This window comes from Akebia trifoliata, chromosome 1, assembly GCF_017979445.1.
Source record: "Akebia trifoliata isolate Shusen 1 chromosome 1, ASM1797944v1, whole genome shotgun sequence".
In the NCBI taxonomy this organism is placed as follows: domain Eukaryota; kingdom Viridiplantae; phylum Streptophyta; class Magnoliopsida; order Ranunculales; family Lardizabalaceae; genus Akebia; species Akebia trifoliata.
The window spans coordinates 32239932-32254862 of record NC_141375.1 but is presented as its reverse complement, the minus strand read 5'-3'; the positions used below and the strand labels follow the sequence as shown (position 1 = coordinate 32254862).

Here is a 14931-nt window from a genome sequence, read left to right as displayed (position 1 = left end):
TTTGGAAAAATAATATTCAAAATAAAATTAATTTTTATTGTTGAATTTTAGTTAAAATTTGGGAGTTCAGTAATCATCCATTACAACCCCTTTGATCAATTTCAAAAAAGATTTTTTTTTTTTAATTTATTTTCTTTTGAATATGAGTTTTTTCATTAAATGTAGAACACTGTGGCGTTAGATTGACAATTTGATAATCCATATGGGCCCAAAGACGCTTAGTAAGATTTAAAATCTTACAAAGTTAGTCAACCTAGCCTAATTCATGAAGTAAGGGTCACAAAAACTTGATAAAGTAAGTTTTTGTACTAAAATCGCAACAGATAGGGTTGCCGGTAAATCTCTCTTTATTTATTTATCTTAATGATTAAAAAACCCATTAGACTTCTCTTCTTTACCCATGCCACTTGATTTGTACGATGATCTCACAATTGTTTGGTAGCAAAGGTTTTGTTTAAGAATAATATATTTCCAAAGTACAGCTGTGCTTGGACTTGATTATCTTATTTTAGAATATTTTTTATCCAGTCCGAAGGAACCAATAGGAGAGTAAAATCCCTTATTGTACTCCAAAGCCAGCTGGATTATTGATAGAGTGAATGGATTTTTCATTTCGTGAAATGTCTCTTCTGATTCAAAATCATGGTGTAACATGTATATCATATCGTATAATCCCAAATTATTCATTTGAAAAATGCTGAATTGACTCTCTATGACACTATGCTCGACACTCAATTGACGTGATAGTGTGCAGAGAGCCATTGATTTTTTATTTTTCTCGAAATATAAGGAAAAAAAATCAATAACTCTCTATACACCACCACATCAGTTGAGTGTCGTGAGGACTCAATATAGAACAACACTATTTATTTTGGTTTATCTTTTGTGGAGTACACAAATTAGAGACATCTTGACTTCTCAGCCGCATGGTTGGTGCTAACTCTTTGTTCCACTTGTAATTTTAAAAAAAAAAGTATTTATTCAATTTATTTTCTAGAAACAATTTTATTTGGTGTGATTAAGATAATGTTTGTTTATTCAGTTTAACAACATTTCCCCATTTCAAAGGTTTTATTCCCTAAGCAGGTCCTGTTGGAGAATTGTCATGATTTCAATTCGATTTTTTGATGATCTATTAACAGTCCATTGGACCCATGTGATTTGGGATTTGATCTGACTCATTCTATATTCTTTGTAACCTTAAGTATATAAAGGATATTTTTAGGATTCATTCTTAATGTGTAAGAGAGAACCACTAGAGAGAGAGTGCAAAGGGGTATAACAAGGGATTAGGATTGCTGACGAACTTTATAAAATTTCGTTGAAGATAGTGGATTGATCATCGTTGCCCATGAACGTAGGTATCTTGTCGAATCACATAAATCATGTCTTACACCCCAATTTCTTAAATTATTTATAACATGCCAATTAAAGATTAAAACACAATCTTCAAACATGACAAAAGGTTTGGCTCAAATTATAATCTCAACATTATTACACTCATTCAAACAATTTATGTGGTTGTTTACAATTTTATGACTAGGCTCATATAAAATCTCAGAACATTAGTGGGTTAGTATGGAATTATGCCAAATAACAGGGGTTGAAATTGTAAGTTACCTTTCTCTAACTTGCGATGTCCTCGGTTGATCCGGGTTTATTTGAAAACTCTTTTGTAAGCAAATTTTTTTGTTTTGTTTTTTTTGTTTTATATTAAAGATAAAGACTATTACATATAAACGTGTAGGCGACCCAAAAAAGCAGTTAGATGGATTTCTTCATTTTCCCATAAGACCAATTCTTGATCTCGTAAGTAAACGCACAATTGATCAAGATATTTCCTCCCATCTCAATCGTTGGTTTGAAGAAAAGCCTCAAACATGGTTTGAGGTTGGTGTTTTCCCAATTTTAAAACTCACCGGGCCAAGTCTGCAAATCTTTATTAATTCAAAGAGAAGGGTGTCTTTCTAAATTCTAAGTTAAGAAAAATATTTTCTTTTCTCGAATGAAGAAGTAGTCTTTTTTAAATATGGATTTAGAGGCTGCTGGGAAAGCACCCCCGCAACCGTCACATTACAATATATCACTAAAGCTGTGTTTGGAAGAGCCGTGGGCCGGCTAAATTCATCCGAACACGCACAGTATCTTGAAACTTCAGTGTTTGGAATGGGTTGGACCTCTTTTTAATTGCCGACTCTTTCGTCAAAACTAGCCGATTCTATCGACTACCGTCACTTCACCGAGGCTCCACAAAATCATCCGGTTCCGAAAAAACATAGTGAACAACTTGGCACCATCTCTCTCTCTCTGATCTGATAATCAAGGATTCATCTCTGCAACTCACACAGGTAAGCAACTTTTTTTTTTTTTCAATTTTCGTGTTTTAAGCAATCCATTGTCATCTTCTCCAAGAGCTCAATCGAAAATTTTCAGAGATTCTAGAAGTAAAAGAGGAAAAAAAGAAGAAAAAAGAGAGAGATCCGATCCTTGGAGGGTTACAGAAAGAAGATCAGTTTTTTGAGACAGATCTGATCCTGAAGAAGGTAGAGGAGAAGAACGGTGGCACTGGTACTACTAGTCGGAAGAATTCCGTCGAAATTCCTCCCAAAAAGAAGTTCAGCGGATTTGGTGGCCTTTTCGCCAAGAAATGAATCTGAATTGGCTTGTGTGTAAGTTTCCGGCGCATTAAGAGTCTGTTACTTCAGATCTCTAGCATCTCTAGTTTGATTCTCAAATGCTAAATTGCCTCTCTGTCTCTTCTTCTTCTTCTTCTTCTGTATCTATGAACTTCTGAATTTATTTGGGTTACATTTGAAATTTACTATGTAGACCATAATTATTCTGAAATTACTGGAAACTCCTCATATTTTTAGTATATTTTTGGTACTAGTAGGACAAGCCTAATGCTTTATATGAACGAGTTAATTGTCATCTAGTGTTGATGCCAGAATTGGGTTCAAATCATTGTTTGCCATCTTTGGCCACGTGTTCTCCCCTCCATGTCCCACCCTTTGTGACTTTATGTCTATCCAAGGTTAGCTGTGGTCACTCACTCACTCACTCACTCTGTGACACACTGTCATGTACCACCAAGACACAGTCGGACCATTTTTGACATGTGCAACTGTGTTTTGGACTGTATTTGAGTGTGACACACATTTCTGCCTAACATTTTAACTCATGCAAGAAAAATGCCTTGAAATCCAATTGGTGCTATTTTAGGGAAAGTTATATTTTTTATTTATTTATGACGGAGATGTCCGAACTTACGTCCAACTAGGGAGACCGAAAGAGCCAAGGCATATGGGTCTCTCTCCCAGGCACATGCAATGCCCGCACATCATACACGCCAAGTAAGTGAGGGTGTGCCCTCTCGGGTGTTCCTGAGGAAATACTGCTCATACTAGGTATCTGAAATTGCCATTGAGCCAACCCCTCAAGGTTGGAAAGTTGTTTTACTTTTCTACGCCAATCGTTCCATCCTATTACAATTTGTGTTTTTTAATTTATTTTAAGAGCGTTTGGTTCGGATCGTTAGATTCTGATTTTCGATTGTTATAATCAAATTATATAGAATGATTTTCAGAATCTAGAATCTGAATTGGCTACACATCTTCTTGTAGTGATCTGCTATTTGCACTCGTAACATTTACTTATTTCACCCCGAATTGGAAAAAATAACTCAATAATAGAGAAACAGTAAAAGTTGGGGTACCAACAAAAACTTTCTCTCTCTTTCTTGTTTAGATTTCTACTTATTAAATTTAGGAATTTTTTTTTATGAGTATGATACTAATTGTTAATAACTGCTAAAGTTGTTAATATTAAATTCTATGTTTATATTTATGGTTAACATATTATTACTTATATCAAATAAATAATATATTTTTTTAATATTATTTTTAATTTCATCCAGCAATTTTTAGACAGCAAATTATCAAACAGTTCAACATCTTAACAGTACAATTAGACAGCATGTTACCAAACAATATATTTAATTCAGCAAGTTGCTTCAGCAACAGCAACAGCAACTTTCTCTCAGCATCAGCAATTTAATTCAGCATCAGCAACTTTACATACAGTTTTTCCAAACAGAGCATAAGAATTACCCACGTGATTGGTAGGTAGATGCCTCTTATTTATTTATTTATTTTGGATGGATGAACTGGGGGGGATTAAATTTAATCGAACAGAGAAGAAAATTTGTCCTATTCTCATGGAGGGTTAATGAAGACTAATTAATTAATAAGAGATTCTTTCTCAAGGTTAAGACATGATGAGGAAAGACATGATGTTGGAAACTTTTCTCTGAGGCCATTTTTTGTTTTTTTGTTTTTTATTATTATTATTATTATTTTTTTGGTGGGGATAGGAGCATCGATATGATTTAGATTTTTTTAATAATACAACATATGGGTCATTTTTTTTTGTTTTTTTGTTTTTTTGTTTTTTTTTTTTTTTTTTTTTTTGTGGGGATAGGAGCATTGATCTGATTTAGATTTTTTTAATAGGAGTTGGGATTGGGATTACTGTAGGCAAATCTAACTGAGAAACTAACCATGGCACAATTGATCTCAACCGATAGACAAAGGGTTTCAACCTCAAGAAAGCTCAAGCAGGGTCTCACCCTCAATTGAAAGGACATACATTTGCTCCATTGCATCAAATGCAGACATGCTGATCATAGAAGAAAAAAAATCCGTATGATGCTTGGTATTATTGATGAGTTGTGCTTCAAATATGAGGGACATTTAATTTACAATATTTATCAATTCAAGGCCTTAAGCTTTCTAATCATTAAAGTATTACCAAAACTGTTTTCTTTTACTGCTTTTATGAATGAAAAATGATAAACTGAATTCAAAAATAGCCAAAGGTGATGGTATATAATAAGGCAGATAGCAATCGGACACGAAGACGTCATCGATTCTCTCAGTTTTAGAAGTGGAGATAATTTGGAGATAATGTCTTTTGAACATTTTGGCGGCTATGGAGGAGGGGCTGGGCCTGGGAAGGTATACCTAAGATTTGATTTGTGATTTAATTTAAAAACTAATTAAACTGATTACGTAGAGTTATCGTTGCTACCAAATCTGTCCCTTGTAAATTAGCCGTTGTCATTCAAGTCTAATCCGTGAAATTATGATTTTATTTAAGAATAATAATGAGTGCACATGGTCTTGGTACGTGGCTGATATGGCAAGGGCACATAATCCTACATCTTTTTTCCTTTGTATTCAAGTTTAATCCATGAAATTTAGATTTTATTTAAGAATAATAATGAATGCACATGGTCTTATTTAAGAATAGTAATGAATGCACATGATCTTTATACGTGGTTGATGTGGCAAGGGCACAGAACTACACATCTTTTTCCTGTGTTTCCCGATGAAAATGATCGATGGTTATGTGCCCTTTCCGTGTCAGTCACATATCAAAACCACATGCATTCATCACAACATGGTTGCAATTTTTCAACAATACCTTCATTTTTTCTTTTGCTTTGGCAAGTTACATGTATCATCCCACCTAGCGTGTGTACAATATTAAATAGTCACCTTTCTTTTTTAGTAAGGACATAATATAGAGAATTTTTCAATAATAATTTGAATGTTTTTGTCTTTAAGGTAAGGGTATTTTGGTACGTAGCTATACAATTACGATGACACTAAAATTTATAATCTCAACAACATTTTTTAAAAGGAAAATGCTGAAGTAACATTAAAATGTACATTGATTCTCAAGTGGCTGAGGTGGATGTATGTACAAAATCATAGATGCTTTTCATTGAGAATACAAATGAAAAGCATCTATGGTTATGTGTGCACCTCCACATCAGCATTGTGAGAATCGATGTACATTACAATGTTACTCAAGCACGACACTCTTTAAAAAGTATATTTTTGCAAAGACGTTCTTGGTTTGGTACAAATCATTCACAAATGCAAATAATTTTCAAAAATCGATTTTGTGAGTGTTTGATAACTTAAATTCTTAAGAAAATATCATCAAATGATTTGTTTTTACTAAAAGTATGGCAAATCATTTGTAAATTTATTTGATGTCAGCCAATGCCTTTTATCAAATAAATAAATCAAATCATAAAAATACCCTTATTACTTTCACAGCAATATGCATATAAATTTATGAAAATACCCTCATAAAAGTAAATTAAATTCTATAAAATGACCATAAATACCCCTCATCAAAGAAATTTTACTTGTGTGTGAGATGTTTTGTATTTTGTTGCGCTACACAGAGTTACAGGAGCAGCGCCGCAACTCTGTAGAAAAAGAGCTATAGAAAAGAAAAAAAAAATGGGTTACAAAGGATTCTTTTCTGTAACTTCCAGGTGTCCAAGTTTTCATGGGTACCGAGTTGATTCATTGAATTAGTCTTTGAAGGTACTTTCTTGAAGTTTCTCCATAACCCACAAAAAAAAAAAAGTTAGATACATTTTTTTGTATGCACCATGGATCCATATCCTGCAAGTTCAAATTCATTTCCGAGTATTGGGAATTTAAAGGCCAAATGTTCTTACTTTTGTTATGTTCTTTAGGCTTGAATTGAGTTCCATATTAATTTGGTTGGTTTAATTGTTTCAAGTATTGTGAACCAAATTCAAAATTTAGATTGCATGGATATTGGTTTTGTTGATTCTTGATAGTGCATGGTGACTTATATAAACATCACTGTTATGACCATCAAGATGACTCAATAATTATACATTAGATTTGTTATTCGGTAGATACCCGAGAATGAACAAATTGAAGTTTGACTGAGGCTTGTATTGAACATAATGTCCTTAAGACAATTTTATTCCCACAACTTGGTGCACACGGATCAATGAACAATTGTCTCTCAGGATACAACAATCACACGTGTAGAGGTAGCACTACAATCTACACGTCTAACGAACTGAACGCTACTGTTATACTCTCAAAGAATGCAAATGGAAAAACAGAATGCAAGCACGTTAAAACAGCAAAGAAAAAGAAGAGCAAAAAAAATTTTGAGTGAGTAAAACAAAGGTCAAAATGACCTATTTAAAGAAAATTAAGAGACAAGGTGTCTCTTAGGAAAGGGAATGATCTAAGAGACATAATGTCTCTTAGAAAAGGACAGGTGTGTCTCTTAAAAGACAACCCAAAGAAATCAAGGGAGGTGTCCTTACTGGATAAACAGGCACCCATGGATCAAGAGGTGTCCTAATGGACAGTGATAGGAATTAAGGGGTGTGCCCCTTCAAAAGAAAATTTGGATTTAAGCCCAAGCCCAAGCCAAATTTGCACCCCCCCCCCCACCTGCGCGTGCATCGTGTGCCCGTACAATCATTAAGGATTTTTTGGACTAATGGATCAAATCCTTCTTGAGCCCATGGGCCTCTTGTGCGCGTGCATGGGCTTATCCAAGTCTCTCTTTCATATACACTTATGTGATATGAGAATTTCTATATAAGAACTAGACAATTTTCGTATTCCTATCCAATGTGGGACTAAAGAATTTTACTTATAAACTCAATAGCTTTATAAACCACATACAACAAACCATGGCTAATAGGATTTGTTAGGAGCCGATTTGTCATTCACCCAAAATGGATTTTTGACAATTAAAAATATGAAATTATTCTCTTCAATAAAAATAACAAGTTTCCAAGTGGTTTCGCCTCAAATAAATTGTGAGACCCACTTAAATCGTAGCTCAAATAGACCCACTCGGTCACAAAAATCTGGAAAAACTGCACATTTTTCCAGCAAGATTCTTTTTATCGAGTCAATTCTGGCCCTGGTATCATTGGTAGACTACTTATGGTGTTGGACATTATTGAGTCAAGAATAAGGGAATTTATTGTCACTTTTCCATTGTGATCATGAGACCATTTGAATGTCATAAAAGGATGATTTTAGTTGTTGTTCGGGCAGCACGTTGAGTTGAATTGTCTCGAGGCGTTGTTTTGGAAGTGCAAAAATTACCTCATTTGGCATTCACTGGTACTAGCGTTATGGATTGAAAATCAAAGTTTATGATTGATACGGCATTGCAAAAAGGATAATCGAATTAACACAAAAATTTGACTTACACTCTTGTAATTTGCTTTCATGCCACAAAGACTTCATATATCTTGCATTTTCGGTGTCACAAAATCTTGATTTCATTTAATTCAAAATTTTCTTGAGTGGACTCGATGAGTCACCATTTTTGGAAGGTTGATTGTCTCTTAGTTGTTGGGTCAACTCAATAAGAGCACCGAGTTGGTATACATCAAACTGAGTGTTATTTAACTTGGGCCTGCACTATAAGTTAATTTTGTTAATCAGTTGCTGAATTGACTCATCTGTAGAAAATAAGCTTTAAATTAATAGTGAAAAAAATAAAATAAATGTGAATCCAAATATATAGTGGAATAGCACGATTCCATGAATAATCCTCCATCAAATATCACATTGTTTTAGCAACAATTTTCGGCAAACTCACAAATATTTACTGTTGAACCATGTTACAGAATGAGATACATTTCTTGAAGATGTAAAAGACATCTCATGCTTAACTTTGATTACACTCCACTTTCTTCTCTCTTCCCACCTTTCTTCCATTTGAAAGCTTGGAGAAGAATCATACAATAGTCCCATGCACCACAACCCTCAAGCTTAAAGGCCAACCCCAAGGAACGATAATCTCAAAATTAAGTTCTTGAACTAACAATCATCCTAATTGTATCTCTCCCCAACAACGAAGGTACGCAATCTTGCCTCTTTCAAAGAACTTTAAAACTGTAAACTAATGTGATAATTATACCTATGATTTATTATGGGTTTGCTCTAAAAATTAGTTTTGATTTATGGATCGAGATCATGCATTCCAGGGAGTTGGGTATCATCCATTTTAGTTCACTGACCCATTAATGATTGCACACCTAAAGTGTTATGTACTTTTGTATTATGTTGCGCTACATAGAGTTGCAGTGGTGTAGAGGGTATTTTGTTGTGTGAAAATTGAAAAATTCTATAGGAAAATTTGATCGGCCAAGGCCCAAGAGTTGTAGAAATCGAACTTCAACAGTCAAGCGCTATCAAGTTTTGTTATGTTCCCTATATTCGATGGCTTAAAGCTATCAAATTTCTCCCATCCTCCATTAATTTGACAAATTCAGGTTGTTGAAAAAAAATATTCGACAATGAAAATTTTGACACCTTAGTCCGTCAAAACCCATCGAGTGTTATTAAATTTGATGGTCTTGGACCATCGAATATGAGCCTTTTTCACGTTGTGGTTTTCCCGCCAATGGTGCAATTAAGGATGGTAACGAATTAGTTCGGTACTAGATCAGTATCACTCCTATATTGATCTGAAATATTTTAAACATGTACCTAATTAGTACCACTTCAATACCTCTCTAATTGCCCCCGTCGGTGGTGCTATTAGGGCTGATAATGGATCATGCATACGTTTTTTTCTTCTTCCTTCCAATATGTTTGTGAACTTAGAAACATTTGTTCCATTCAAGTATTATTGGGTCTTTGTTAACATGTGTCCTTAAAATTGCAATAAATACACTTTGAAAATTGAATTTTGTAGCAAAAATGTCCTTAAAAGAGTCGTGATAAGCTAACTACCCCACGTGGCAAACTCAATCAACTACATGACGTGACATGTTCAGAAACTGTAGATCTGTGCTCCTCGAGAAACACGCTTCCCTCAAGATACACTTTTTTATGGGGAAGTGAAACCGTGTATCCCAAATATCGCAGATCTACGATTCCCGAACTTATCACGTCAAGGTAGTCGATTGAGTTTGCCACATGGGGTAGTCAAATTATCACAATTCCTTAAAAAATTATTTTTTATTATTAAAATACCCTCATATTCCAATTTTCAAAGTGTATTTATTGCAATTTAAAAACCCTCACGTCCCAGTATTATTAAGATGGAGATGACGAAGGGCTTGAAATGACTTTGAAGCAGCTATCCCACTTCAAAGTTATGAAGCAACCTTCTCGGTGGATTACACGTGGCATTTTCAAGGATTGTTCCCAAATTAATTCAAAACGCCACATGTCTTGTAAGGAGGGTTTCTTCAAAATTTTGAGGCGGCCAGCCCACTTCAAATTTTGAAGGAACCCTCTTCATTATAAGACACATGGCATTTTCTATTTTTTTTCACGCCCTTACATTTCCATCAAAATTTTAAATACCTCCTTTAAAATGCTACGTGGATCTAACGGAGAGGGGTTACTTCAAAATTTTGAAGAGGGCTGCCAGCTTCAAGGCTCTCCAGTCTCCAGCCATGCTAGTTATATATTGGAAGAGTTGTCATTCATACTTGTTGCATGTCTTGTTGAATACCCGAAAATGCTTGGTTTAAAGCAGATAGCTTACTACAATTGTTTATTTGTTACGGTGCAATGTTGCTGCAGGACAACAGTAGAATGACAGATAACCCAATCTCGGTGGGCCCTGCGGGAGGTCTTGGTGGCTCTCCTTGGAGTTACGTTTTCGAAGGTGGTTTAAAGCAGATAGTAATCTTACGCGGAGGGGCCATCGATTCTCTCACTTTTAAAAGTGCAGATGATAGTTATTCTAGAAAGTTTGGCGGCAATGGAGGGTCTGGGACGGATACGGTTAGTAAGATTTGTGATGTAATTTACAAATTAAGTTAATTAAATTGAGAACGGAGTAAAGTTATGGTTGCTCCCAAACACCTGGTGAACCATTGTTGTTTAAATAGGATATTTTAGTAATACTCCCTATAAATTGCAAGATTAGATTCTCTATGAATAAATTCATGCCCCGTTTTTGTTGGTAAAATTAACGGTAAAAAAAAAAATTGATTTTATTTATAGAGAAATACTAACATCCAAGATAAGATACTAACAATTTTTTAATGTCTCAAAACCTTAGATGCTAACGTGAAGGGTTTTTTTTTTTTTTTTCAGCTATTAGAACTAGAGTTGACCCATTCTAAAGGATCGACTTTAGTTTCTGCTTCAAAGAGTGTAACCGAGCAGCTGATTTTTTAACTTCCTTCCTCTTTTCCTTCGGCAAAATAGTTTTGGGTCCCATGGATCTCCCTAGTGTTCTTACGAGCATTGTTTGTACGGATGCCAGTGGGCACACGTATGAGAGATTGTAATCCATGTTCTTCTAGTTGAGGGTCTGCTTACCGCCCCTAATCTTTAAAATAAAATAAAAAAGTAAAGGTATTTTGGTACTTGTGCAATCATATTTTTGTAAAAATTTTAATGACAATCTTTAAAAAGTATTATTTTTTTCTATCCAAAAAGACAAACCATTGAGATTTTTGAAAATAAAAAAATTCTCACTAAAAAAAGCGTCATACAAAGTATTAAAATATGACTAATAATAAAATGACATGCTAATTAGTCAATGTTTAAAATAAAAACTTAAATTATTAACTAATAAATCAAAATTTCATCTTTAATTTATCAACAAAAGAGGATGTTGAATTTTGGTAAAGGATAAACTTAATGTTGTGCGCATTTTTCGTAAACCTACTATTGTCAATTTCACCTGGGCTATTATTAAAATCCCCTTTAATTTACAACCAAACTATCATATATTATTAAAATTCCGTTTAATTTAGGACAAAACAATTAGTATTACATATATGATTCCAGAATATGATTTACATTTTATGTTGAATTTCATGCATGTAGGTTGATTTTGATTGGCCTCATGAGTATTTGGTATCGGTAAGTGGGACTTACGGATCTTATACTCCCTGGCAACTGGTGGCTATACGCTCACTTCTGTTTGTTACAAATCAGACTAAATATGGACCATTTGGTTCCAATTATGGCACTCCTTTCTCATTTTCAATGGAAGGTAGTGTGATTGTTGGGTTTCATGGGAAAGAAGGCAGATTAATTGATTCCATTGGTGTTTATGTGAGGCCAATTGCTGCTGTTTTTCCAACCATAGAACCTCCTCAGACAAGTGTTACTTCAGATGCAAATAAAGAAGAGGTAACTAAAATCATGTGATATCAATCTTTTTTACCGTTTTGATAATTAATTTTGAAAACTGTACTGTTTTGGTGAATTATTCTTGAATCATTGTCAATGTATGAGTTTGTGATTGAGAACAAAATATAAAGATATTCTAAATTACGAATTATAGGTAATTAGTATCTCTATATTAGATTGCTTCTTATATCTTAGTTGATGTAATCTCTATAAATACGTAGTAGGGTTCAAGTAATTATCATCCAAGAATTCTCAATAAATAGATTCTTCATTAAAATTATCAAAATAAGTACACATTGGGTTTGGCCCTTCAAGTAAGTCTGTAAACTTAGAAGCATTAATTTGTTCCCTTCAGGTTGTAAGTGTGACTCAAATAGTACAGTCGTTTGTGCCACGTGGACCTGGACCTTGGGGTGGCCCAGGTGGCAAACAATGGGATGATGGAGTTTTCTCAGGAATCAAGCAAATTTACGTGCAAAGAGGAAAATATGTGATTTACTCCATCCAAGTCGAATATGTCAGGAAAAATGGAGAGTCTGTTTGGTCTCAAATCCATGGAAGCTCTACTGACGAGATTGTTAAGAACCGAGTAAGAGAACTTCCTATCTTTTATTTATTATTTATTTTTGAGTAAGCTGAGGTTGAAAGGACCCCACTTTTTTATAAAACATTTACTCCAGCGAATAATTACAAGTTAAGACATCCATGATGATTTCCGTAAGGTCTTGAGGAATCGAAGAACTTTGATCAATAATAAAATAATAATAATACTCTCAAAGGCGCTTAGACAAGCTAAGAAAACCATCATTGTATTTGTTTTTGGCCAAAAGAGTTCAAATGCGCGTGCAAATGGTGAAGAATGAAAGCCAAGAAGGCTCAAGCAATCCATTAATGCACTTGATCGAATACATAGAATCTGAGCTAACAGCATGGAGCCATAAGTGTTTATCATGACAACATGGTTTGGGCTAAAAAAAAATGCTCCTATCAAATATTACTTCTAACTTTTTTTCTTCTTTTTATGGTGTTTTCAAACTGGCAGATCAAGCTGGATTACCCAAGTGAGAGCTTGAATGCAATTGCAGGGTTTTACGCACCGGTCGATGGAAACAGAGGCCTTAATGCCATTACTTCTCTTTGTTTCTACACTAACAAGGGAAAATATGGGCCATTGGGGGATGAGGTTGGCACATATTTCAGCTCTTCAGTAGCTCAAGGAGAGGTGGTTGGGCTTCACGGTAGGAGTGGGGTTTATTTAGACGCCATTGGCGTCCATATGGAATACGTCTAAATGATCCTTCCTATCTTATTATTTTCGAAGACTGGTGTTTTATAACTGCTATAATATTTTGATGTTTTTGGCCTTTGGCCCTTTTCTTTGCTATAAAAATAAAGACACTATGAACTGTATTTGATCTATAATATGTGAGATACCGCCCTTTGTTTTGGAACTGATGATATGTCCCTTGCCTAAGGTATTCTCTTACTGACTATGAAAGATGGCTTAAATGCCCTCATCTACAAGCTTTGGCCAATTTATTTATATTTTCCTTCTTAAAATCAGGCATCAACCTTCGGAATAGAGTTTTTTAATCCTATCTTAAACGTTAAGATCCTCTCTCCTTCTACCTTCAACCTGAAGAGCAAATTGGATTTTTGATGATGTAAATGTTGGATAGAAAAATTAAGTATTTTCTGCAAAAGATTTAAGTAAGGATGAAAATGAGGGATTGAAGATCAGCTCCTCGGATTAAATAAAGTACAAACAATTTATCATCATAGAACATATGAAATATTTTTGAAGAAAAAAAAAAAAAAAATCAATCATTTTTGGCTAGAGGTAGAAGATGAGGTCATTGTCAACAATCGATAAGAAGTCAAAGGAACGTGTCATCAGTTTGAAAACAAAGGCATAATCATGGTTTTTAAACTCGGTTTTGTGTCTCGTCTCAGATGAGTTTTCCGATACATTTGAGACATCTCGTGGGACAAATCAAAAAATTGAACGTGAGTCTTAAATCTCAGTCAAAAAATGACTGTGAGTTGATCTCATTCAGCTCCAATACCCAGTTAACTTGGACGATACGTCTCAGACGAGTTTTAAAACCATGGGCATCATAGATATTCACAAAAGTTTGACAAGATATTTCTAAGAATAATGTTGAAATGACCTCAAGATTTGACCTCACATCCCACACATGACATGAAAGTGGATGGGAATCATAGATGCTTTCCTCAAGATACAAGTCCTATCCACTTTCACGTCAAGATGTGTGATATGAGGTCCAATCTTGAGGTCAAACCAGCACGACCTTATCATATCTATGGGAATTAATCTTTTTCTTTCCTTCCCAACTGTTGGATTTCAAGTGTACACGATCAAGATTATGCGTTTTCTCCCGAGTCTCTGGAACCCAACCCAAATATCTGATGTTAGTTTTAAATAAAAATGACAATGTTCAAGGATTGGTCCAATTCACCAAAAATAATTATTGAAAAATGACTAATGATAAACTGACTCGAAAAAAGCTACTTGGTATTCACTCACTAACGTGACGTGCTCAAAACTATAGATCATTTTCCTTGTGTATCACAAAGAAAAAGATCTATGGTTCGGAGCACATCACGTCAACCCAAGTGACTCAACTGTTGAAAAAGTATTCCATCATCCAGTTGGCCAATATTTCTGGGGGTACTTAAAAGGGATGTGAAGGTGAGAATAGAACCAAGGTACAAATCACTAGAATCGTTTGTTCACATAACTGCCAACAGATATAATGTTCTGAGGTGATCATCTGTAACGCTCTTGGGGGCTGTTTGCTTTAAATTTGTCAAAAGCAGCGAAACACTATAAATTTATTGGTCATCTTCTTCCTCTACTTGGGGTCAAAATGAGACCCATAAACTCTTGCATTATTTGTATGGACTCTGTACTGGCCAAAATGTC

At 34.6% G+C, this 14931-nt stretch overlaps 1 protein-coding gene and 1 long non-coding RNA gene across 2 annotated transcripts; both read left to right on the top strand.

The window, feature by feature from the left end:
• Positions 1 to 1110: 1110 nt before the first annotated feature.
• Positions 1111 to 2875, top strand: LOC147411824 (uncharacterized). The gene is made up of 2 exons (XR_015181201.1): positions 1111 to 2348; positions 2434 to 2875. It is a non-coding gene; the product is annotated as an uncharacterized LOC147411824 (long non-coding RNA).
• Positions 2876 to 8600: 5725 nt separating this feature from the next.
• Positions 8601 to 13435, top strand: LOC147411823 (agglutinin-like). Its single transcript, XM_086452805.1, has 5 exons — positions 8601 to 8736; positions 10416 to 10619; positions 11676 to 11984; positions 12340 to 12573; positions 13027 to 13435. Exons 2-5 carry the CDS (start codon positions 10428 to 10430, stop codon positions 13273 to 13275), a joined length of 984 nt encoding a protein of 327 aa, XP_086308931.1. The 5' UTR covers positions 8601 to 8736; positions 10416 to 10427; the 3' UTR covers positions 13276 to 13435.
• Positions 13436 to 14931: the final 1496 nt, after the last annotated feature.